At 51.0% G+C, this 22,035-nt stretch overlaps 1 protein-coding gene across 1 annotated transcript; it reads left to right on the top strand.

Annotated features, from left to right (window-relative positions):
• The first annotated feature begins 243 nt into the window (after positions 1 to 243).
• On the top strand, positions 244 to 20,543 carry NPFFR1 (neuropeptide FF receptor 1). Its single transcript, XM_082715484.1, has 4 exons — positions 244 to 539; positions 13,999 to 14,313; positions 18,032 to 18,131; positions 19,363 to 20,543. The coding sequence occupies exons 1-4, from the start codon at positions 533 to 535 to the stop codon at positions 20,240 to 20,242; spliced, it is 1,302 nt and encodes a 433-aa protein (XP_082571610.1). The 5' UTR covers positions 244 to 532; the 3' UTR covers positions 20,243 to 20,543.
• Positions 20,544 to 22,035: the final 1,492 nt, after the last annotated feature.

Raw genomic sequence — 22,035 nt, 5'->3', positions numbered from 1 at the left:
ACTGGGACGTGGGGCGTGGGGAGAGATACAGAGTTAGTGGGCATTGCTGCCAGGGCTCCAGTGGGGTGTGTCGCTTACTTTGAAGGGGCGCTCGGCCCCTGCGGAGAGAGGTGCATCGGGGAGGCGGCCGGGGACGCAGCGGGCAGGGGACCGTGCGGCCGGCACAGGCGTGCCGGTTGCCATGGCGACGGCGCCGCGCTAGCCCCCCTCTCTCGCTCCCGCCAGGGAAAGCGCGGGGCAGCCGGCGGCCGGCCGCAGAGTGGGGCAGGCGGCTGCGCTGCGCGGGAGCCCGGCCACCGCGGGGCTAACTCTGGGCCCCAAGGAGGAGTGAGACCCCGCGAAGGGCTTCTTCCTGAGGGCGCACGCACCAACCCCCACCCCGTCTCCGCCCGTTTCTGCCGGGTTCCAGACTCGATCCTTGGAGCGCAGAGGTAGAGGCGCGGGCAGGCCAGCCAGGGCCTGGAGACTCCCTCGCCCTGCCAGGGCGGAGTGGCCCGCTGTGCCCTCTCCAGAGCCGGTGGGAGTGGGCAGCATGGAGGGTGAGTGAGCCTGGAGCTGGGGCTGAGGGTGGGCTGCAAGTGGGAGTGGGTCGGGTACTGACTCAGGAGCAGTGAGCCAAGGGAGAGCGAAGGGGTTGGGGTACCTGCTCACTGAGGGCTGTCCAGAGCCAGACACTGTGACAATGTGTGTGTGTGCATGGATGTGGTGTGTTTGTGTGTATGTGTGTGTGTATGAAAGAGACTGAGAGACGCAGAAAGACTTAGAGTGCTCTGTGGTGTATGTGGTGTATGTGTGTGTGCCAGAGACAGAGACGGAGAGACAGAGAGAGGGAGAGACAGGGGCCTCCATGAGCCTGAGCTTGGCCATTGGCTTCAGTGGAACTGTGACCCATTGACTTTACCTGCTAGGAGTGGGAGTACTGGGGAAGATGGAATTCCAGACAAGATTTCTTCCACGCAGAGAGAATTTTTCTCTATGGAGAAAAGGTGGGTTTATGGACCTGATCACCAGGACTCTAAGGTTTAAGTCCCAGGCATAAGGCTGCTTGCTCCAACCTTACCAAGTGGAGGTCCAGACTCCCATCTCAGCCAAGGTGGGCAAGGGAAACCATATGTAGGCTAAGAAACTGGAAGACTGAGGGCTGGTCTACTGGCTTGCTGCGCGTCTTTGGGGGTGGTGTCGAAACCTTTCTGTGCCACTGGTTCACCTACCTGTTGAATGGAGAAATTTACATTTAGCTGGCTTCATAGTTGGCTGTGAGAGTAAAATAAGATAAGATGTGTTGAACAAATCCATACCGGTAAGAGAGGCTTCCTTCCAGAGATGATAAAACCCTGAAATTCCAAGGAAGTAATTGCAAACACTGCTGGTGAGAAGGAAAAGAGTTTCACAGAACCTCTTGCATGCTGCACTTATTGGATATGAAAAGTGCACGCACACAAAGATGCAAGAAGGAATGCATAACCCAAGATGAATCTGGAAGACTGGCAGGATCTGTAAGAACAGTGGTAGCAAAACAGCAGCACCCGAGTGAACAGAAACTGGGGGAAATTAACAAAGAGAGCAAAGCTCTTTCAAAGTCCAAGTAAGGATATCACGAAGGAATCTGCTCAGGGCTGGGGATATGTGGTATAATCTTAACACACAAGTGAGGGCAAGCAGAGCAGAACACAGGCAATTTTATACCAAATGATGAAATAAAGAGCATAAGGAGGAAATTGAAAGCCAAGATAGGTGATGGCAAGAAGGCATCGAAGCCCAGACAAACGACATCCCGGGGATGGGGAGGCCTTGTGGATGTAATCACTGCCTTAAAGGAAACGACAATGAATAAAGCGAAACCAGAAAACTAAAGATGGGCAGATGTCCTGATTTTCAAAAAGGAAGCAAAGATAGATTTAGAGAAGAAAAAAAAATCTCTAAGCTGCTAAGGTTAATATCGGCCTCTATTAAAATTCCAGAATTAATTATCAAACATGTAGTGAACATTTCGGAGACAATAAAGCCATGGAACATCTCGAAATTTTTTCAAAGGATGCTCTCCTGTACACTTGCAAAGAGATGAGACTGAGCATTTTCAGCTCAGTGCAAAACTGGAAACCATCGAGTTGTCCATAATTAAGTAAGTTAAAGGATGAAACATCTGCAGTGGGATAGTATATAGACAGTAGGAACTGCGTTTAGGATTTTATTTATGGGCATGAAAAGATGTTTTGTGCCTACTGTGAGTAATCTTTCAAAAGCAGGTTTTAGAACACATGTGTAGTATGATCCCCTTTTTGCAAAATTACGTAGGCTTATTATTGGATATATAGGTAAACCATATGCAGAGAGACATCTTTGTGTGGATTGCCCTGCTTCTGAAAGTGTACCCTAAGACAAGGGCTCGGGTCTGGGGAGTTTGATGCCTGAAAGCCAAGGTCAAGAGAGTGAGGTAGGAGAGGAAGAAAAATGGGTGCAGGAATGAACTGGGGCTTCGCTGTGGGCATCTAAGGGCTCTATCCCTCTCGGAACCCTCTGGGCAGCATGCAAAAAACACCCAAGATTTGCCTCACACCAGAAGGGGAGGGTCTGCTGTTTGCTCCTTTCTGCTGGTTGAGGGTTACCCCTTCTGCACTCCTAGAAGTTTCCTGTTCTTGGGTTCAAAGAAAGCAGAGCAGAGAGACGCCTGGGCACAGGCTAGGCCGGGCACAGGAAGTACAAGGAACAGTCCACCGCAGCTGGGATCTTCAGGCTGAGGAGATGTGGCAAGAAGCGTCACATACACACTGGCCATGGATGTTGCCCCGCATGTGAAATTTCAGTGACATTCATTCTCTTCTTTTATAGCACTCAGAACTGTTTCATAAGAAGCACATCATTTTTTACAAAAACTTTTTTTTTTTTTTTTTTTGCAAAAAAAAGAATGTAACAAGAAGACCCAGTAGCAGTGTTCACTAAATCAAATCAGACCAAACTCACCAATTTCCTCTTTCAGACTGGGTTTCTGAGAGGAACAGAGACGGATTGCAGGATTTCAGCAGGGCACAGCAGAGATCTTGGGTGAGAGCCCTGGAAACTGATAGAAAGATGTGGGAAGGGGATGGAGGACTGCTAGCAGGGCTTTCCTTAAAGGCTTCAGTGCAGCTTAGAGGTCCCTCTGGCTCTGGCCTTGACCTGACATTAAGCAATGCAGAGGGAAGATAAAAGGCATGCTTATCAGATCTCTGAATAAGAGCCACAACACCCCCATGGCAACAGATTCAAGATTTGAGGCTATCTCAACATTCAGAGCAAAACCAAGAAAATGAAATGTAAACGTGTAAGTGGAAGGCAACGTCCTTAATTCCAGTCCAAACAGTCAATTGTGTACATTTACGATGAGGGAGCTCTGGTTTGAATTCCTGGGCAATATAAGGAAGTAAATTCCTGGGCAGATGAAAGCAGACTGATGGTGTACTGAGCCTAGAACCCCTTTCCCTGAAGAGCCCCTGGTGGTTCTGGTGGGACATAGGTGGGGAGAAGGAGATGATCCTGGGGGCCAGGGGGCTCACTTTTGCTCTCTGAAGCTCCAGGGAGCAGAACTAGGACAGGTAGGGGCAAGTTATACTAGACGATGCAACTCAGCTGTCAGGAAGAACATTCTAGCACTCAGAATTGGCCTAGAAGCTATTTCCTCACCAAATCTCATGATCCAGCTTGGACAAGGGGGTCTGGTGGGGGCCTGAAGGGGGAATTCTTGGGTGGCTGGACCAAAAATAGGGCCTGGAGGGATCTTTGGGGGCCAGAAACCTTCTCCCAGGACCTGTAGGTGGACACTGGGGTCTGCTGAGTCACCTACGGAGTTGTTGGGGACCGCCAGGCAACAACCCCCATCAGACTTCCCACTGGCCTTGGCAGTGGTACGCAGGACTATAAGTCAGCAGAGCACAGCAAATCACCCCCACTCCCAGTCCCATCCCAATCTAGTGGCCTCCTTGGAGCCCGTGGCAGCCTCCCTAGCTGCTGCTTGGACCCGGGAGGCCTGGAGGCTGGGAGGATGTAGGCTCATACTAGCTGAAGGTAGGTGTGCTGTGGGGCAGCAGCCCAGACGAGGGGAGATGGTCACAGGAGAAAGGAGAAGAAGAGGAGCAAGCCAGCTCGTTTCCCTCCAGTGCCAGACACAGAAGTATCTTGGAGGTTAAAGTGGGTCCTGCTTCTCCATGCCCCTGGAGATGCTACCAGAGGCACTGTGTCCTGTTATTTTTTGCAAAGCACTTCACGTCTTGGAGCAACTCATTCAGATAGGGAAGTGGGCAGGGAGATAGCATCACCTCCATTTAACAGGTGATAAAATTGGGCTTAGAAGGTGCAGCTTGCCCGGGCTTGAACTAAAGCAGGTCTGCTGACTTCTGCACCAAAGACCCAGATTCTACCCAGATTCTAGGGACACTTAGGGCTGCCACCCACATGGAGTCCAGCTCTCCAGCTATGTCCCTTCCTGTCTTATGAGGACTTGGAATGGGCGGGGTCTCAGCTGCTGCTGAGGAAGCAGAGGCCAGGTAGGTGGATGTCTGGTTCTCACTGGAGCCATCTCTCTGTCCGAAGGCAGTCTGTCCTGCTTCTGGCAGTGAGTTTGAGACAATAATTGCAGTAAGTATTTCTGTTCCAGTCACTGGGTGGCCGTTCCATTGCAAATACCCCAGGTTATTAGAGCCAAGAGAGGACTGGGTAAGCAGATGGTCAACCCTGGTTTTAGAAATGAAACTGAGGCACAGAGAGTGGAACTGACAATGCAGCTAATTTCTATCAGATCTATTGAAGATACAAATAGAAAAGAATTCAATTCAGTCTCTCCTTCTCAAAAACCTTTTGCTATTCTCTCCTTAATAACTGAAATTACACCACCAGAGCTTTGTTTTTCTTTCAGATTTAAGGTTTGACTCCCTTTGAAATGCAAACACCAAAAAGAGATACTGCACTTTAAGCCGTTATGAATCATTTCCTCATCTGTGTGAACAAATTCATCAGACTCTTCCCTGAAAGAAGATCATGCTAGGAATGGGGAGAGAGAGTGCATAAGTAGCTGGGGACAGGGATGTTGAGGCTCCAGGCAGTGATGCCTGTTTGGGAAGTATTGGGTGGGGGAAGATGGATCCTAAAGGAGTTGGCGCTCACTTCCATTACTTCTCGCTTAAGCCCAAGGTAGCCTGGCTCTGCCTCTGGCTACTGTGTGCCTGCTTCTTCAGGAAAGGTTTCAGATGACCCGTGTAGTATTCATGGTGTCAGCTTTGCAGCTGGAGTCTCAGGGAGGCAGGGACCCCTCAAATCAAAGATCCCCAGTTGCTGCAAAGGGACACTGGAGATTGTAATAGATGGTCTGATAATACCAAGAGAGGACAAAAAAATGATCAGAAGTGGCAGAAAAAGAGCAGGTGCTGAAACTCAGACTAGGTCACCCAGCCTACTTGATGGACCCTGAATCCTGGAGCCAAGGGCCTCCTGTGTTCTAAGAGCATGTCTCTGCTCTGAGCTTTGATTCCCTATCTGTGAAATGAAAAATTTTCCTTTCCTTGTCAGAGATAACTTGATGCTGTATAAAAAGTATTTCTTTTCATTTTTTTAGATTTTATTTGTTTTAGAGAAAGAATGAGAGAGAGAGAGCATGAGCAGGGGGAGAGGGACAACCAGACTTCCCACTGAACAGGGAGCCTGATGTAGGACTCAATCCCAGGACCTTGAGATCATGACCTGAGCCAAAGGCAGACGCTTAACCAACTGAGTCACCCAGGTGTCCCTGTATAGAAATTATTTCAACAAAAATGAAAACAGTATATATCAGAGCCTAGGGAATACAGCTAAAGCTATCCTTAGAGGGAAATTCATAGTCCCAGGATCTGTATTAATTGCAACCATTTATTAATTGTCTGCATGGTCTATGCCCTGTGCCAGTTAGTGGGGATTACTCTGAAATGAAAGAGTCAAAGTTTCTGCCACTAAGACATTTCCACCTTAGTGGAAGAAAAAACATTTCTGTACATAGCTGAAATAGGAAACTGAACATGAGCAGTGCTACAGGCAGACAGAGAGGAAGCAATCATAGAACCTGGAAAGGATGCTCCTGGCCATACACTTGGCATTATCTAGAGCAGGAGAGAGGAAAGTCTTTCCCTTTCTGCTCTTCCCTTAAATCTTTTCTACCCTTCTTTTTCTTTTCTTTTTTTTTTTTTTTAAGATTTTATTTACTTATTTGACAGAGGGAGACACAGCAAGAGATGGAACACAAGCAGAGGGAGTGGGAGAGAGAGAAGCAGGCTTCCCACTGAGCAGGGAGCCCAATATGGGGCCTGACCCCAGGACCCTGGGATCATGACTTGAGCTAAGGCAGGCACTTAATGACTAAGCCACCCAGGTGCCCTCTACCCTTCTTTTTATTTTTTATTATTTTTAAAAGATTTTATTTATTTATTTATTTATTTATTTGACAGAGAGAGAGCAAGAGAGTTCAAGCAAGGGAAGGGGCAGAGGGAGAAGAAGCAGCAGGCTCCCCACTCAGCTGGATCCCAGGATCCTAGGATCAGGACCTGAGCCGAAGGCAGATGCTCAACCGACTGAGCCACCCAGACACTCTCTTCTACCCTTATTTTTCTAAGGCCTGGAATTCCTCTAAGTGTGCTGAGAGTATAAGCTTAAGATGTGAGTAAAGAGCAGCTCAGTAACTTCAATTTTTACTGAGAGGTAAACAATTTGCATCAGAACCTGCTTTCCTGGATCCAGATTTTGATGAGTAAAACAGAGAAAACTGGAGAGCTCCAGATGGAAACGAGGAGAAATGAAAGGGATTTAGAGTAGAAGGGAAAGTGCAGAAAGAGGCTAGTTTGGCTCCCATTGGCTGCTGCGGCAGCTCTTTAGCCATCGGCCTTGGCCAACCCAAAGGATTCTTAGGAAGCCCATCCACTCCTCCTCACCAACAAGGGGCTGGCTTGCGAGATCCCTGTTGCTGTGGTGGGTGCCTGGGATGCGGTGGGTTTTAGCTCAGCTGCCAGGAGGGAAGGAGGGAGGGCGGGAAGTGAGATTGCAGGTCTCAGAAAGCCTCCCTCCTCAGCAGTGATCTCCCTACACACCCACCTTTCTCCCTTACTTGTCTTGCCCAGGCTGGTTTCCTTGGGGTCAAACCCAAATGAACTGGAACCTGTCACCCTTGGTCCCCTGCAGCTGCCTGGTGGAGAGCTAATATAGCCAAGACACAGCCCTTATTTAGGTCTGTGAGGCCCTTTATAATTTGACTCTGATATCTTGCGGAGCCTTATCTAACAACGCCATGAGGTGGGGGGGATGCAAGAAGTCCAGGACGTCCACTTTTGACAGCCAAGAACAACACAGGGAGGTGCCGGGGAGCTCCCAAGTTCACAGAGGAGTACCGAGGGATGGCATGCAGGATGGAGCTCCCCCATCAGCAGTCCCCAAACAATCCCAAACTAAATGCACCTCCTTGTCAAAACCACGCAAAAGCAACTTTAGGATAAGTTCCCAAGCTAAGCTTTTCCTTCAAACCAAGTTAGCCCCCACCAGCCCCTTTTATACGGAGTGACCACCACTGGGCCAACTCTCAAGGTCATGTTTTCTGACTGCAAGGTCAGTGTCCTTTCCTCTCTGTGCCAACAAAGGCTCCGTGGAAGATTGCGTGGCCTGTGAGACGAAGCAGAGGGAGGGCTGGAATCTGATCCGGGGAGCAGGAATTCTGGGGCTTTCTACCCTACCCAGCCACACCCCTTCCAGCTGTCCCTGGGGTTTTGAACCTGGACTCCCCAGATTCCGAGGAGGCCCAGGGATGACCAGCTTTGATCTCCTCGTATTAGTCAAGACGATAGGCTGCAAGCAACAGAAACTGTTTCTGGCTAATTTAACCAATGATGCAAATTTATTGGAAGAGTAGGGGCAGATCATCCAACAGAAGGAAAAGCTGTGTTATTGAGACTCAGAGTCAAATCTGAAGCAGAAGAGGTCTGATCAGCTATCCTTTGGCCAGGGGCCAGTGCAGACTCCTGACTGACAATCTCTCTAAAGGGCCCACAGAGAGGGCTTGCTCCCTAAGGTCAGAAGGGGTAATGGGAGCGAGGTGAACCACAACCGCAAATGCCTGCTGTTCCCTTGAAACTGAATAATCAGTGCGCTATTTTTTTTTTAAAGATTTTATTTATTTATTTGACAGAGATCACAAGTAGGCAGAGACACAGGCAGAGAGAGAGGGGGAAGCAGGCTCCCTGCTGAGCAGAGCCTGATGTGGGGATGTTCCCAGGACCTTGAGATCATGACCTGAGCCAAAGACAGAGGCTTTAACCCACTGAGCCACCCAGGTGCCCACCAGTGCACTTTTTGAGAGACAGATCCAAAGCTGCCAAAGACTGTGGATTCTGTCTGGACCGGAGGCATTCCTTGGCCAATCAGGACAAAGCTCTAGGAAAGCATCTGTGAAGTGAATTCAGATGCATTAGAGACCCTCGGAGTTTGGCAACTCCCACAATGCCAGGCACTGTCTGTAACCACCTCGGAGGCAGGGACTTGGAAATTCAGTGGTTCTGTCCTTGGAAATCACCAGGGGAGCTTTTCAGAAAAATACCAGTGCTGGGACCCCTAGAGATTCTGATTCATTTGGGGGCGGGAGTTCTGTATTGTTAAAAGTCAGGTGATTCTGACTGGAGTCAGAGTTCAGAACCACTGATGCAGTCAGTTTAAAATCACACTTACCAGAGCTTCCTTCTGATTAGAAAGGTCAGAATGCAAGTTAGCGAACAGGAAAATAAAAATCACTTGAAACCTCCCTGTGGATAAATACTATTTTTCTTCTTCTCCTTCTCCTCCTCCTCCTCCTCCTCCTCCTCCTCCTCCTCCTCCTCCTCCTCCTCCTCTTCTTCTTCTTCTTCTTCTTTTGTCATTTGTTCACACACACGTACACACCCTTTTATATAGAATCCAGATTTATAATATATACTATTTTGTAGCTATTACAACCCAGGGTCAGTATTTGCTCTCACACCATCAGATCTTATCCCCTGGGAGAAGTCCCTAGAAGTGGAATGGCTGGATCCTGGAGCAGGTCCACTCTCAGGGCGCTGGATGGATGTGCCCAGCTGCCAAGGGTTGAGGGGCAGTCACCCCCTGGCCATCGCTGAGCACTTTTCTTCTCTGCCAATCTAATAGATAAAAAAGTTGTTCTTTAAAATTGCCCTTTTTTGGGGCGCCTGGGTGGCTCAGTGGTTAAAGCCTCTGCCTTCAGCTCAGGTCATGATCCCAGGGTCCTGGGATCAAGCCTCACATCGGGCTCTCTGCTCAGCAGGGAGCGTGCCTCCTCCTCCTCTCTCTTTCTGCCTGCCTCTCTGCCTACTTGTGGTCTGTCTGTCAATTAAATAAAAATTTTAAAAAATAAATAAATAAAATAAATAAATAAATAAATAAATAAATAAATAAAATTGCCCTTTTTTGATCACAAACGAATTTAAACTTTTTGTCTTACATGTTTATCAGCCATTTGTGCTGTTCTGTGTTGTAGCCTTCAGCAGCTCCCTGGCGCCTCTCCATCCAGGTCGAGGTCCCCCAGGAGGCTCTCAGGAAGTGGCTCCTGAATGGTGAGCCCCAAGTCTCTGGTCGGGGAGTGAAGCTCCCTGTGGTACCAGGAGAGATCAGCAGGTGGCGATAACGATGACTGTATTAGGGGGAATTGCTGAGAATTCCGGGAAGCAAATACCCAGCCTGATTCCGTGCTCAGGACCGTGGTTTTGGTGGTGTTTTCTCTCCCGCACATCTTTCCATCTTTCAGGCTTGGCGGGGAGGTCCAGACCAAGAGCATCATAAAGATCTCATCCTCACAGTTGTGTTGTTGACACTGTTGATACTGTTGGTTAGGAGCTGAAGTGCCTGGGGCACTGAGGTCTTCTCGCCCATCATCTCTTTGGCTAGCTCTCACCGCACCTCCTTTCATTTGTGTGAGCTTATCCCCATCTTACCAGTGAGAACTCTGATTTCCAGAGAGGGGACATGCCCTGTGCTAGGTCCTAGCCAGGAACTGTGTGTTTCCATTTTCAAGATGGGAACCCTGAGCTCCCCAGAAGGGAGGCGGTGTTTCAGTCCGTTGGGCAGGCTATGACAAAATACTGATGTGAGGGGCTTCAAAACAACAGAAACCTGTTTCTCACAGTTCTGGAGGCTGGAAGGTCTAAGGTCAAGATGCAAATTTGGTGTCTGGTGAGGCCCCAATTCCTGGTTAACACACAGCCCTCTTTCTGCTGTATACCCAGTTTGCTCCCTGGGGTCTCCTTCATAAAGGTGCTAATTCCATTCATGACAGCTCGCCAGTGGAATTTAACCTCGCCCCAAAGGCCCCATCTCCAAATACCATCCCACAGGGGAGTAGGTTTCAATTTGTGAATTTTGAGGGGACACAGAGTGGACACAGTTGGTTACCTGGAGGCACCAGGAAGGAGACAGAGGAGGACTGGGACTTCCCAGTTGGGGTGTGTCCACTATTGCCAGAGCCTTTGGTCCAAGCTCTTTGAATCTGTGGTTCTCAAACTGGAGTGTGCTATCAGAATCACCTGGGAGATGTGTTAAAGCAGTTGGGTTCAGGTTCCCTAGATCAGAGGTGAGGCCCGAGATCCTTTCATTTCTAAATTAGCAATGCAGATGCTGCTGGCCGGGACCACCCACGGAGGTATCAGTGTACCCCCATCTTCTCTCTGGCCCTGGGCTTTCCGTGGCCCAGGGCTTGCTGGCTCTCTGAGATCATCAGAATGCCTTGGAGGCAACCACGATTATATCCTGAGACCTCCAGGAAGCTCCTGGGGTAGGAGAATGACTTAATTGGGTTCAGTGGATATGATTTTCACCTGCTTTAATGTATCCACAAGGGCCCTTGTCCAGAAAGGGCAAGTCCAGGGTGTTAATGAAGTCTCTGGATGCTGGTATTGATCTGCTGGGGTGGGAGGGCTACCTGCTCCCAGCTCAGCTCCCCCCAACCCAGGAGAGTTGCTAGGAATCCTCCCCAAGAAAGGAACATTCTGCAATGCAGCAATGGGCATTGAGGGTGGGGACAGACGCCCAGCCCAGCGGAGTGTCTAGAGATGGGTAGGGTCGCTCCTGGGCACTTCTCAGGACAGAGTGCAGAATATGAGCTCTCTAAGCAGTTTTCTAAGGCCAAGTGAAGGGCAGGGACAGACAGACTGGAGTCTGGCCGGGCAGATTGTGTCAATTTCCTCTACATGCGCAGATTTCTTTGAATCACGGGGACCGATCCTGAGCTGATCTGGGGCTCAGGACGGGTGAGTTGCCTGGGGAAGCTCCCAACAGACTCTGGGATGGGGTTCCTTCCAGAGGAGCCCCTGAAGGCCTTCCAATACCAGCCATGTCACCTGTCACCTGGTTTCAGAGTTCATCTTCCCTTCCTTTTTTCCTTCACGCAACTATGTATCCATCCACCAACCATGTACTGAACCACTGATGATAGGCAGGCACTGATGAGACCCTGGGGATTCGGCAGCCAACTGTTCTTCAGGGCCTGACTTTCAAGGGTGGGGAAGAAAGCCCAGTCAACCTGAAAACAAAGAAAATATTGACAGCTGGAGGAAAAGAAAGAAGAGTTGCGAGAGATAACAAATAGGAGGGCACCTACTTGAAATAGAGCAACTGGGTCAGGCTTCTCTCTGAGAAGACAGCCTAGTCTAAACCGAGAGCTAAAGGGGAGGAGGAGACAGGAGCAATAAAAAGGGGTAAAATCCTTGGGGCCGGAGAAAGTAGGAGCGCGTAGGAGCCAGCGCAAGGTGTCCAGACTGGAGTGGGTGGGCAAATGGGCATGTGGCAGGGGGTGAGGTCAGAGGTGGCAGCAGGAATCAGAACACAGAACGTCTGGGAAGTTGAAGTCAGAGCTCGGACAGTGAGGGGTCTAGGCCATAATCCTTAGTGGCTACTGCCAAAAACCATTGGTGAACAGCTAATGGGATCACCTCCACTGGAAGAGCATGGGACTCTTGATTTCGGGTTTGTGAGTTCAAGCCCCACATTGGGTATAGAGATTACTACAAATAAATAAACAAATTGTTTATTTATATAAACTTGTATTATAAACTTGTAAAAAAGTTATCCAGCGATCAGGGAATTTGTAAGCTGGATGTTGGGCCATTGATAATATGAGACATCATTGTCAATTTTGTTAGGTGGAACACTGATACTCCGGTTATGTGAAGGTTTTTTTAGTCCTATCTTTTAGCGATACGAGCGGAAATGTTGACGGATGAAAGGAGGTGATGTGCTATTCCAAGGAGAGGTGGGGGTTAGGGTGAAATCAGATTAGCCTTGGACTGATGGTTGTTGAAGGTAGAGGATGTATGCGTGGAAGGTCTTTATACTCCTCTCTTGTAATAGTTCAGTAAGCTGCATACTCTTGTGTATGTCCACGATACCATTCTCTCTTGTCCACGCTTGACATCTTCTATAGTAACATAAAGGTGTTTGGGGGGCAACTGGACGCTTGCGAGCGGCTAAGCAGGGGGCTGGCACCTCTTCCTCCCACTGTGCCCCAAAAGCCGCAGCATCTCCACCTCCACCAGCAGGCCCTCCACCTGCTCCCCGCCTCCCCTGTGCCTCTGCTGCTCCTGCTGGGTCCTCCAGCCCTGGTCATGCCAGCTCCTTGGCCCCAGAGCGTCTCTAGTCTCCAGATCCCAAGCCTCCGGTGGGTCTCCAGGCTAGTGGCTGAGCTCTGGATGTGACAGAAGACTCTTCATCCCCTGGAACAGGCTACATCTAGTCCCAGAGGAAGGCAGGAGGAGAGTTTATGAGACGATATCATGAGTCACCACATTTAATGGTTTCCCAGAGGAGCTGTGGTCAGACCTGGAACTGTTCCTTCCCACAGGTGGCTGGGTAGGCACATGCTAAAGCCTGGATGGGATCCAGAGACACACGGAGTGGGACCACCTCAGAGACATACTCCCGAGCTCCCAGCAGAATGTAGAAGAACCCCTCTGATCTCAGTTCTCCCATTTCAAATGGGACGCATACCTCACAGGTTTCCCTCAGGGGGTGATTGGGAGGGTTAGACAAAATAATGCATCTGTAAGTGTTTTGTTAAAGGCTGTGCGAATGACGCTATAGATACCATGGTGGGAGAGAGTGAAGGATGTATGGTAGCCTTGGCTTTGGATGGTCTTCTGGTAAATTTCGTGTGTGCCTTTGCTCCTTACCCAGGTTCAGAGTCCTCTTCCATTAGCCCTTCCTTTACTGCCTTCTTGCCTTTCCCAGCTAAAGTTCTGCAGAGGAGATGAGGAGGGACAACAAAGATTTTGAGGGTATAATAGTCAGGAGACTATTTCAGGAGAAAATGGGTGGTGCGCTCAGAAGACTCTAAGAGAGGGACTTTACAAGGGAGAGGGGAGGGTGAGAACCAGCAAGTGGTGGGCAAGGACTGGCACTGGCAACCACAGGAAGCTGTGGTGCAAGGAGAGAACACGGTGTCACCCTGGCCCCAGAAGAGCTGGAGTCATGGGATAAGGTCACCTAACAGGAGCTGTATCTGTAAAGACAGCCCTGCAGGCAGAACTGGGCCAGGCAGGGAGGGCATCGGGAGACAAATGCCCTGATGTCTGTCTTCTCCCGTCCTTCAGTCTCCTGCAGTGCTTTCCATTGGCTGAACCGGGTCAGAAACCAGAAGGCAAGGGAATCTGGCCAATGTAGTTCTTAGAGGTCAGCCTCTGGGGCAGACAGCAGGGCTAACAAGGATGGAGCCCAGATGGGACAGCAGGGTGGGCCTTATGGGAATGGAGAAGAGCCAGCATTGGGAAATGAGTTCTGGACGGGATGAGGCGAAGGTATGAGATCAGGGTTTGGGTGCTGTGGGTTGAAAGTGCATTCAGTGGCTGTTGCAGTTGAGTTCCTAATTGGGGTACTGGGGCATGGTCAGGATTTGGAGCACAGGACAGTGTCACCAGGGGCAAGAAGTCAGTCATCTCTTCTTTGCCTACAATCCTGACCAGTATGCTCCTTTGTTTCTAGGGGAGCCCTCCCAGCCTCCTAACAGCAGCTGGCCCCCAAGCCAGAACACGAGTCAAGCCAAGGCCACCCCAGCTGCAAATCTCACCTTCTCCTCCTACTACCAGCACTCCTCTCCAGTGGCAGCCATGTTCATTGTGGCCTACGTGCTCATCTTCCTCCTCTGCATGGTGGGCAACGCCCTGGTCTGCTTCATCGTGCTCAAGAACAGGCACATGCGCACGGTTACCAACATGTTCATCCTCAACCTGGCCGTCAGTGACTTGCTGGTGGGCATCTTCTGCATGCCCACTACCCTTGTGGACAACCTCATCACTGGTGAGTGGAGGCAAGGGAGGAAGGCAGCAGGAGTCCCTGCCACCCCTGAGATCATTGCTTGGCCTGGTCTCTTGGCCAAGATGTCATTGTCTCAAACTCTCCAGACAGTCTTGTGGCTGAGGGATTAGGTTAGAAATAACAGATACAATAAATTAATTATTCTTTTCATGGCAGTTGTATGACTTCCTCTTCCATCGTTAACTAATCCTCACACCAATCCAATGAATTATGCGTTGTTATTACTATCCTGATTGTAAGGGATGGGGAAACTAATGCTCAGAGTGATGAGGGACAGGTCTGTAGTTACACAGCTAAGTGTCCAGTCCCATGTCCTCACACCCATATTTCTAACCACTACACCATTCAGTCTTACTCTCCTGGGTAGCTCCTCTGGGCAGAGCTAGAACTCGCAGGTTTCCTCTGAACACGGACCTAATAATCCACTTATTTGAGTTGTTCTCCGACCAAAGAGAGTTCGGTCCTATAGGTAGTGAGCTCCCTGTCACTGGGAGTGTCCAAGTAGAGACTGGCTGGCCATTCAGCAGGGACTTGGTAGAAGGAATTGAAGCAGAACTAGACCACTTAACCTCTAAATTCCTGCCTGTTCATCCCACAAATGTCAGAAGGCTCACACTGTCGTCTACTCTCCCTCATGTGATTTAGTCTTTCTTGTTTCGGAATAAGGTTACTCAGACCCTGAGACTCTATTTGAGCTTGTGGGCTCTGAGCGCCCGGGAGCTCAGCTGCAGAGCCTGGATCGCTCCAGTGGGAGTGATTTACCTGACTTTGGGGCGGGGGAGTCACAGCCTGGGTTTTTGTAGATTTCAGGATCCAGGAAGTAGAGCCAGAGCCATCAGCTTTCCCTCAAGTGCGCTGGCTCTGTCTGGAGGGACCGTCACTCACAGCTGGATCTCAGGTTCCGCCAGCGCTGCTGAACATAAACTGTTCATCTTTCTCCTTCCCAGCACACCTAGACCTACACATAGGTGTGCACGCACACACACGCAGAGGTGCACAACCTAGAGGCATGCACATACACACGCACCAGTTAACAATGACACGGTGAGGCCATTAGTGGGTTACAGAGGTGTCTGCCAGCCCTTTTCACCTGTCTACGTTTAAAAAATTGTTGGAATAACACATTCACATGGTTCAATCATCAAAAACTATCAAAAGGTTTCCAGAGAAAAATGTGGCTTCCGTCCCTGTCCTCTGGCCTCCCCGCTTCTCTCCTGGGAGGAAATCAATATGGCCCATTTCTTGTGTCGTTTTCCAAAAGTATCTTTGCTTAAGACTTTATTTGTTTGATGGAGAGAGCGAGAGCTCAAACAAGCAGTGAGAACAGCAGGCAGAGGGAGAAGCAGGCTCCTCGCTGAGCAGGGAACCCAATGCAGGACTCCATTCCAGGACCCCGGGATCATGACCGGAGCCGGAGGCAGATGCTTAACCGACTGAGCCACCCAGGTGCCCCTCTTTCTAAAAATACTTTTATGCAAGAACAAGCAAATTAAGGACACACTGGCTTCCAAAACAGTCAGTTCTGCATCTTTACTTTTTTTTTTCCAGCTTAAAAATATAGCGTGTAGATTGTGGGATTCATTAAAATCAGTTTACATGGAGTTATTCCATATTGATAAATAAAAGAGATTTTCATTCTTTTTGCCACTGCCTGGCATTCCACTGTATGAACGTACTGTAAATTATTTAACCAGTCTCTTTCTGATGGGTATCTGGGTTATTTTTAACAGAATCTTCTGCAATAGAACAAACCTTTGTACAGCTAGCTTTTCTTTCCTTTTCTTTTTTCTTTTTTGGAATGAAGTTGCAAAAGGTTGCATTATTTACATCTGCTGCTCCCGGTGCTATGTAACTTCATTCTGCTGTAAAGACCCTCATTTATTTTTTATCCCTTCCCTTCTGTGGCCCTACCTGACTACATATTCTCTTCCCTGCCCTCTAGGCAGACATCCTACTCAACATAACATATGTCTTTTTACTTGTATGCCTTCTTACAAATTGTGCATTGCAAATGTGTGCACATTTTACATTGAAATATTTTTGTCCAGGTACAGTTTAATATGCACACAAATCCTCCTCCTTTTGTGAACAGTTCCACAGGTGTCGAGGGTCATACACAGTCATGGCGCTACCACCATGGTCAAGATAAAGAACAAGGTCGTCTCCCGCCTTGACCCCCCAACTACTCCCTTGTCACTTTTCTGGGTCAGGGTTTTCCTAGTTATTCTTGTGGGTCTATTGTTAATTTGATGATGTGGTTTGGTGTTACAGAACTCATTCTTTTTCTGACCTTTGCCACTAAGGTTTCTATTTACTTTGTCCTGCGGACATCTCACCTGCTGTTGCTAAGAGCTCCCTGCTGCGCTACTGGGTGGGGGGTGCTTCCCCCCCCCCCCCATTTTACCCTCTGGTCTCCTAGGGATGCCTAGGAGTGGCCTCTACTCAGTGGTGGCTTAAAGCCAGCTGCCTGGGTCAGTGATGTCATGGTGGTAGTAGGAACTTGGCCATGTGGGGAGGTATTGGACTTGGCAAATGCTATAAATCAGAGCGTTTTTAAAATTTAAATTTAATTTTTTTAAGAGCTGATTTACCAGCACACCACTACCTCCCACTCTCCAGCATTATGAACAGTTGGACTATGAAGGAATGCGTCTGGGATATGAACTTGGGAGAGGACTTGCCGAATCAGGGCATTTGCACGTACGTTCCTGCTTTTCCAAAACAGAATCAGATGCTCTTCATGGTGATGGGCTTTCGTGATGTTCCCCAGCACCACACCAAACTCTCACACTCACCCATAGTGATTCAGGGGCAAAGAGACGGGAAACCAACTAACTCATGACCCCTCAGCTCTCTCATCTGTAAACAGGAGTCACATTAGGGTTGTTGGGAGGATGGAGCGAGACAGTGCCTGGCACTCTCAGCAAGCATACAGGCAGAAAGGTAACTGGGGGTGGCTGCTGGGGAAGGGGGAACCAGCCTTGGGAGAGGGCTCCTGTGGCCAGGCACAACAGACAGAATAGGTGGGACCCCCAGAACTACAGGGGCAGAGACACCAGGCAGTGACCAACACAGGGCCTCAAGGAACCAAGATGTGGATCCACTCTCAGTCCTGAAGCCAAGTCCTGGTCTCTGGGCAGAGCAAAAGCCTGGGAATCAGAGCAAGACACTGGCGGGGCTAGATCTGCTTAGTGTCTCCCCCACCTGGGAGTCAGGCTCGCTCAGTCCCAGTGGTTCTCAACTCTGGCCACCACTCAGATCCCTTGCATAGATCTGAAAAGTACTGATGTCCAGTCCCACCCCTAGAGATGCTGATTTTAATTGGTCTGGCATGGTCAGGGCACTGGCTGTTTTCAAAGCCCTCGGGTGATTCTAGTGAGTGGCCAGGGTTGAGAACTGCTGGCCTAGAACTCGAGGCAGGGTTATGGGAGCAGAAAGCCAGACTAGGCCTGGCTGGGTACAGAGCTCCTGGAGAGAAATCACTAATCCATATAAAGACTGTCTCTCTAACAGTGAGAACTGAACACAGTGGTATAGACTGGTCATTTTGTCGCTTCTGGAAGTGCGTAAGCAGAGGATGACCATCTAGCAGGATATGGGGGAAAGATCGGAGCCACAGAGGGGACTGGCCTAAATAGCCCAAGGTCTCCATCTCTTTGTGGATGAGACACTCATTCTGTCGTGGACTCTGTCATTGCAGGGTGGCCCTTTGACAACGCCACGTGCAAGATGAGCGGCTTGGTGCAGGGCATGTCCGTGTCGGCGTCTGTGTTCACACTGGTGGCCATTGCTGTGGAAAGGTGAGAGGGCTCCTGTCTGGGTCATCCTCGGCTGACAGGGGCCCAGCACTAGGAAGAGTCACCATCTCCACTGTTGTGCCGACCAGGAGGCTGGGGCCGAACCATGAACCGTAAAGGGAGGGGCTGTGGGGCTAGCTGCCCTCTGCACTTAGGGGACCTGCAAAGAATACCACCACCTTCGTTTAGAAGGCTGGGAGGCAGCTCCTGTTAAGGTTTACCAGGGATTCCTGGGTCCTATGAGAGCTTGAGGGCAGTCCTTGTTTCCTGAGCTTCCGGAAGTGCGTAAGCAGAGGATGACCACCTAGCAGGACATGGGGGAAAGATCGGAGCCACAGAGAGGACTGTGGAATAAAATCTTGCCACTCACTTGTCTGAGCAAGGAAAATCAGTTTCAGGGTGGGGGTGTGGGGGTGTGGTCTGAGGGTGGCCCAGCTCCTTCACTGACCTTCCCCACTCCTCCCAAGCCTGCCTGCAGCCTCCTTGCTGGTCCCTGGCAGCCCAGGCCTTCCTAACTCCCCACCTACACCTTACCTCAAGCTACTTCTGGTCTCTTCCAGCTACTTCTGGTCTCTTCCAGCCCCTGATTGCATCAGATTATCTGATTAGCATGAGTGGGTGAATGGAATGGAGCCAGGGGCCAAGGAAGCTTCGCAAACAATAAAACTGACTCAAATGCATGTCATAGGTCCTCCTGCCCTCATCCACCTCCCGTGAGCTCTTGCACTAAGGGTTCCTCTGGGCATTTTTCCCCAGAGCATGGGAGGCAGGGAAGGATGCCGGCCCAGATGACATAGGGACAGTCCATCATGTAGAGTCAGCCCCTGAACACCAGAGGTTTTCTGGAGAATTCCTGAGCAGCTAAAAATGTTCTTTGATGCACCTACCTAATCAGCCTACTCGAGGACAGAATGTGCAGGCTGATCCCTTTGCTAGCTGCCAGCTAATCAGCTTATGCCCCCCAAGTGCACCGACAGGATTGTTTCCCACGCCTCCCGCAGTTCCTTCCCCCTTCCTGGTTTTGCCTTTGTTCCGCAATACCGACTCCCTTGCAGATGAGAACCAACTTGCTTGCCAAAGAACCTAAACTTCCTGAGCTGCCCTTGGAAGCTGCCGACGGTGCCCACACACCGCCAGCCCCCACAAGGGGTAGCTTTCCCCCGCACCCCTCTTGGGGGTGGGGAGACAGGGACCCTGGGGCCGGTGGCCAGCTGGCTTCTCTCCCTGCCCTCAGGTTCCGCTGCATCGTGCACCCTTTCCGCGAGAAGCTGACCTTGCGCAAGGCGCTGGTCGCCATCGCAGTCATCTGGGCCCTGGCCCTGCTCATCATGTGTCCCTCGGCCGTCACGCTGACCGTCACGCGCGAGGAGCACCACTTCATGGTGGACGCCCGCAACCGCTCCTACCCGCTCTACTCGTGCTGGGAGGCCTGGCCCGAGAAGGGCATGCGCCGGGTCTACACCACCGTGCTCTTCTCGCACATCTACCTGGCGCCGCTGGCACTCATCGTGCTCATGTACGCGCGCATCGCCCGCAAGCTCTGCAAGGCCTCGGGGCCCGCGCGGGCCGGCGGGGAAACGGCGCCCCAAGGCCGCCCTGGGGCCCGGCGCAGGGCCAGGGTGGTGCACATGCTGGTCATGGTGGCGCTGGTCTTCACGCTGTCCTGGCTGCCACTCTGGGCGCTACTGCTGCTCATCGACTACGGCCAGCTCAGCGAGCCGCAGCTGCACCTGGTCACCGTCTACGCCTTCCCCTTCGCGCACTGGTTGGCCTTCTTCAATAGCAGCGCCAACCCCATCATCTACGGCTACTTCAACGAGAACTTCCGCCGCGGCTTCCAGGCCGCCTTCCGCGCGCAGTTCTGCCTGCCACAGTGGGCCGGCCCCAAGGAGGCCTACTCCGAGCCCCTGCCCGGGGAGCTCTTGCGCGCCCGGCTCTCTGCGGAGGGGCAGCCCGGCGACTCCGGCCTGCCCTCGGAGTCCGGCCAGAGCAGCGGGGCAGCCCGCTCTGGCCGCCTCCCCCTGCGCGGGGGCCGGGTGGCCCATCATGGCTTGGCAGGGGAGGGTCCTGGCTGCGGCCACCTGCCCCTCACCATACCGGCTTGGGATATTTGAGTGGTACTGGGAGGGCTGGCCCTTGATCCCCGGAGCAGGGGTCCCCCAAGGGGAGGGGGTGGGGTGCCTGGACAGGATAGCAACGGGGGTAGTGGAGGGAGGCAGTGCCGCATGCCTCCTTCTCCCCTGCAGGACGGTGGCAGAGGCTAGAGCTATCTGGTCTACTGCTTTCCATCTCAGAGAGAGGGAAGGAGCCGACTTCCCAGCAAACCCTTCCTCCCATGTCGGACTCCACACACACCCTCTCGCTGAATCCTTACAATGCTTTGGAAGTAGGTCTTCTTTCCCCTTCTACAGATGCAGACACCCTAGAGGAGGTGTGGCTAGCCTGGGCGCTCAGGGGGTAATCTCCTGGGAGCCTGACACCAGGGCCTGCAGGGACATCTCCAGCGGTCTCCAGGAGGACACGTTAAGGTGGGGCACACTGAAATGGGTGAATCCTAGTGACATGGCTGGGAAAGAGCAACAAGAAGTTGTCCTGCCCATTTGTCACATCGTGTTCCTGTCCTGGAATCCCTTATGTGTTACCTAAGCACCTCTGCTTCACCCCCTCCTAGGAGAACACAGTGTGCCTCTCCTGCCCACTTCCTGTAGATTTGTTCCAAGATGTGTTCTGGGCCATTCTCTTTTTCCCAGAGTCCTACAACAGTACATCACATCTAAGCAGCTGCACAGGGAGTGTCCTTTGCAGACACTCTGGGTCTTGCCCCTTTGGGTCCCTGCCCGGAGGAGAGAAGAGGGGGTACTGTTCTCCCTCCTCTCCTCATAGGGCCCCCTGCCATCACCCAGCCCTCCCCCCCTCTCTGAACTTTCAAGGTGATAGACAGATGTCAGGCCACCTGGAGGCCTCTGTTTACTTATTCATGGAGAGGAGGAAGGAAAAGCGCAGTACCTACTTTCTGCTTCTGGAAATACATCAGCCCACTGGAGCTGGGAGCACAAAGCCTTCCCACATTGCCGGGTTCCCGGGTTCCTGCAGGGAGCTGGCCAAACAGAGCTCAGGTGGCCTCAGGGCCTCCTGGAGGTCAAACTCTACACCTCTCCCTAGTACAGATAGCTCCTGTCCTCTGAAAACAAGTGGAGACCAGGAGGCCCTTTGTTTTTTCTATCACTCAGGACACTTGCCTCACCTTGAAGAAATGAGGCTTCTCTCGGGGAGGTGGGAGGAAATGGGATTGCCTCAGTGATCGCTGCAAGGCCCCGATAACCTGAACTTCATTGGACATTTCCCCTCTCCTCTCTGTAGAAACCACGATGTTGCTAGAATGTCGGTGCTTGGCAAATGACTATTTCCAGGGCTCAGTCCAGACAATGCTGCTCGGAGGCTTGTTGGTTTTTGTAAGGGACACACAATGACTTAACCCTGTTTTACGCCCTCGAAGTACTGGACAAAGGGAGCAGATTAAACTTCGGAGGGCTTGTACAGTACATTCTCCGAGCGTGTCCCCAGACACTGTCTTGTTGGATCCGTGCGAATTGTTGTTGTCATCGTTCCACAGACAGAATGACCAAGGCCACAAGGGCCGAAGGTCACAGGCCACAGAGTGGCAGGATTTGGATTAGAATCTGTCTTCTGATGGTTTCTTCCCACACTGCCGCTCAGGGAAGTGGATTGGGCGTAATGGGGAGGAGAACCAGACTTCCTACAAAGGTTTTCTGCCTGACAGTGAACCAGAACATTCATGAAGCTAGGAGTCCTTCAAGCTGTCAGTCTTGGAAATGGGCATCTCTTGTGTCTGCTCTTGTAATATCCAGACTAAATTGTTCTGTGCTCAATATCCATAACCCATGTA

The sequence above is a fragment of the Mustela nivalis genome, assembly GCF_964662115.1.
Source record: "Mustela nivalis genome assembly, chromosome: 2".
Classification (NCBI taxonomy): domain Eukaryota; kingdom Metazoa; phylum Chordata; class Mammalia; order Carnivora; family Mustelidae; genus Mustela; species Mustela nivalis.
This window is presented reverse-complemented; position numbering and strand designations above follow the sequence as displayed.

What these genes read in the sequence shown, in the direction of transcription:
- NPFFR1 (XM_082715484.1), top strand. An exon ending in TGTGGACAACCTCATCACTG is followed by an intron (nt 14,314 to 18,031) that starts GTGAGTGGAGGC and finishes CTGTCATTGCAG; the next exon opens with GGTGGCCCTTTGACAACGCC. An exon ending in GTGGCCATTGCTGTGGAAAG is followed by an intron (nt 18,132 to 19,362) that starts GTGAGAGGGCTC and finishes CCCTGCCCTCAG; the next exon opens with GTTCCGCTGCATCGTGCACC.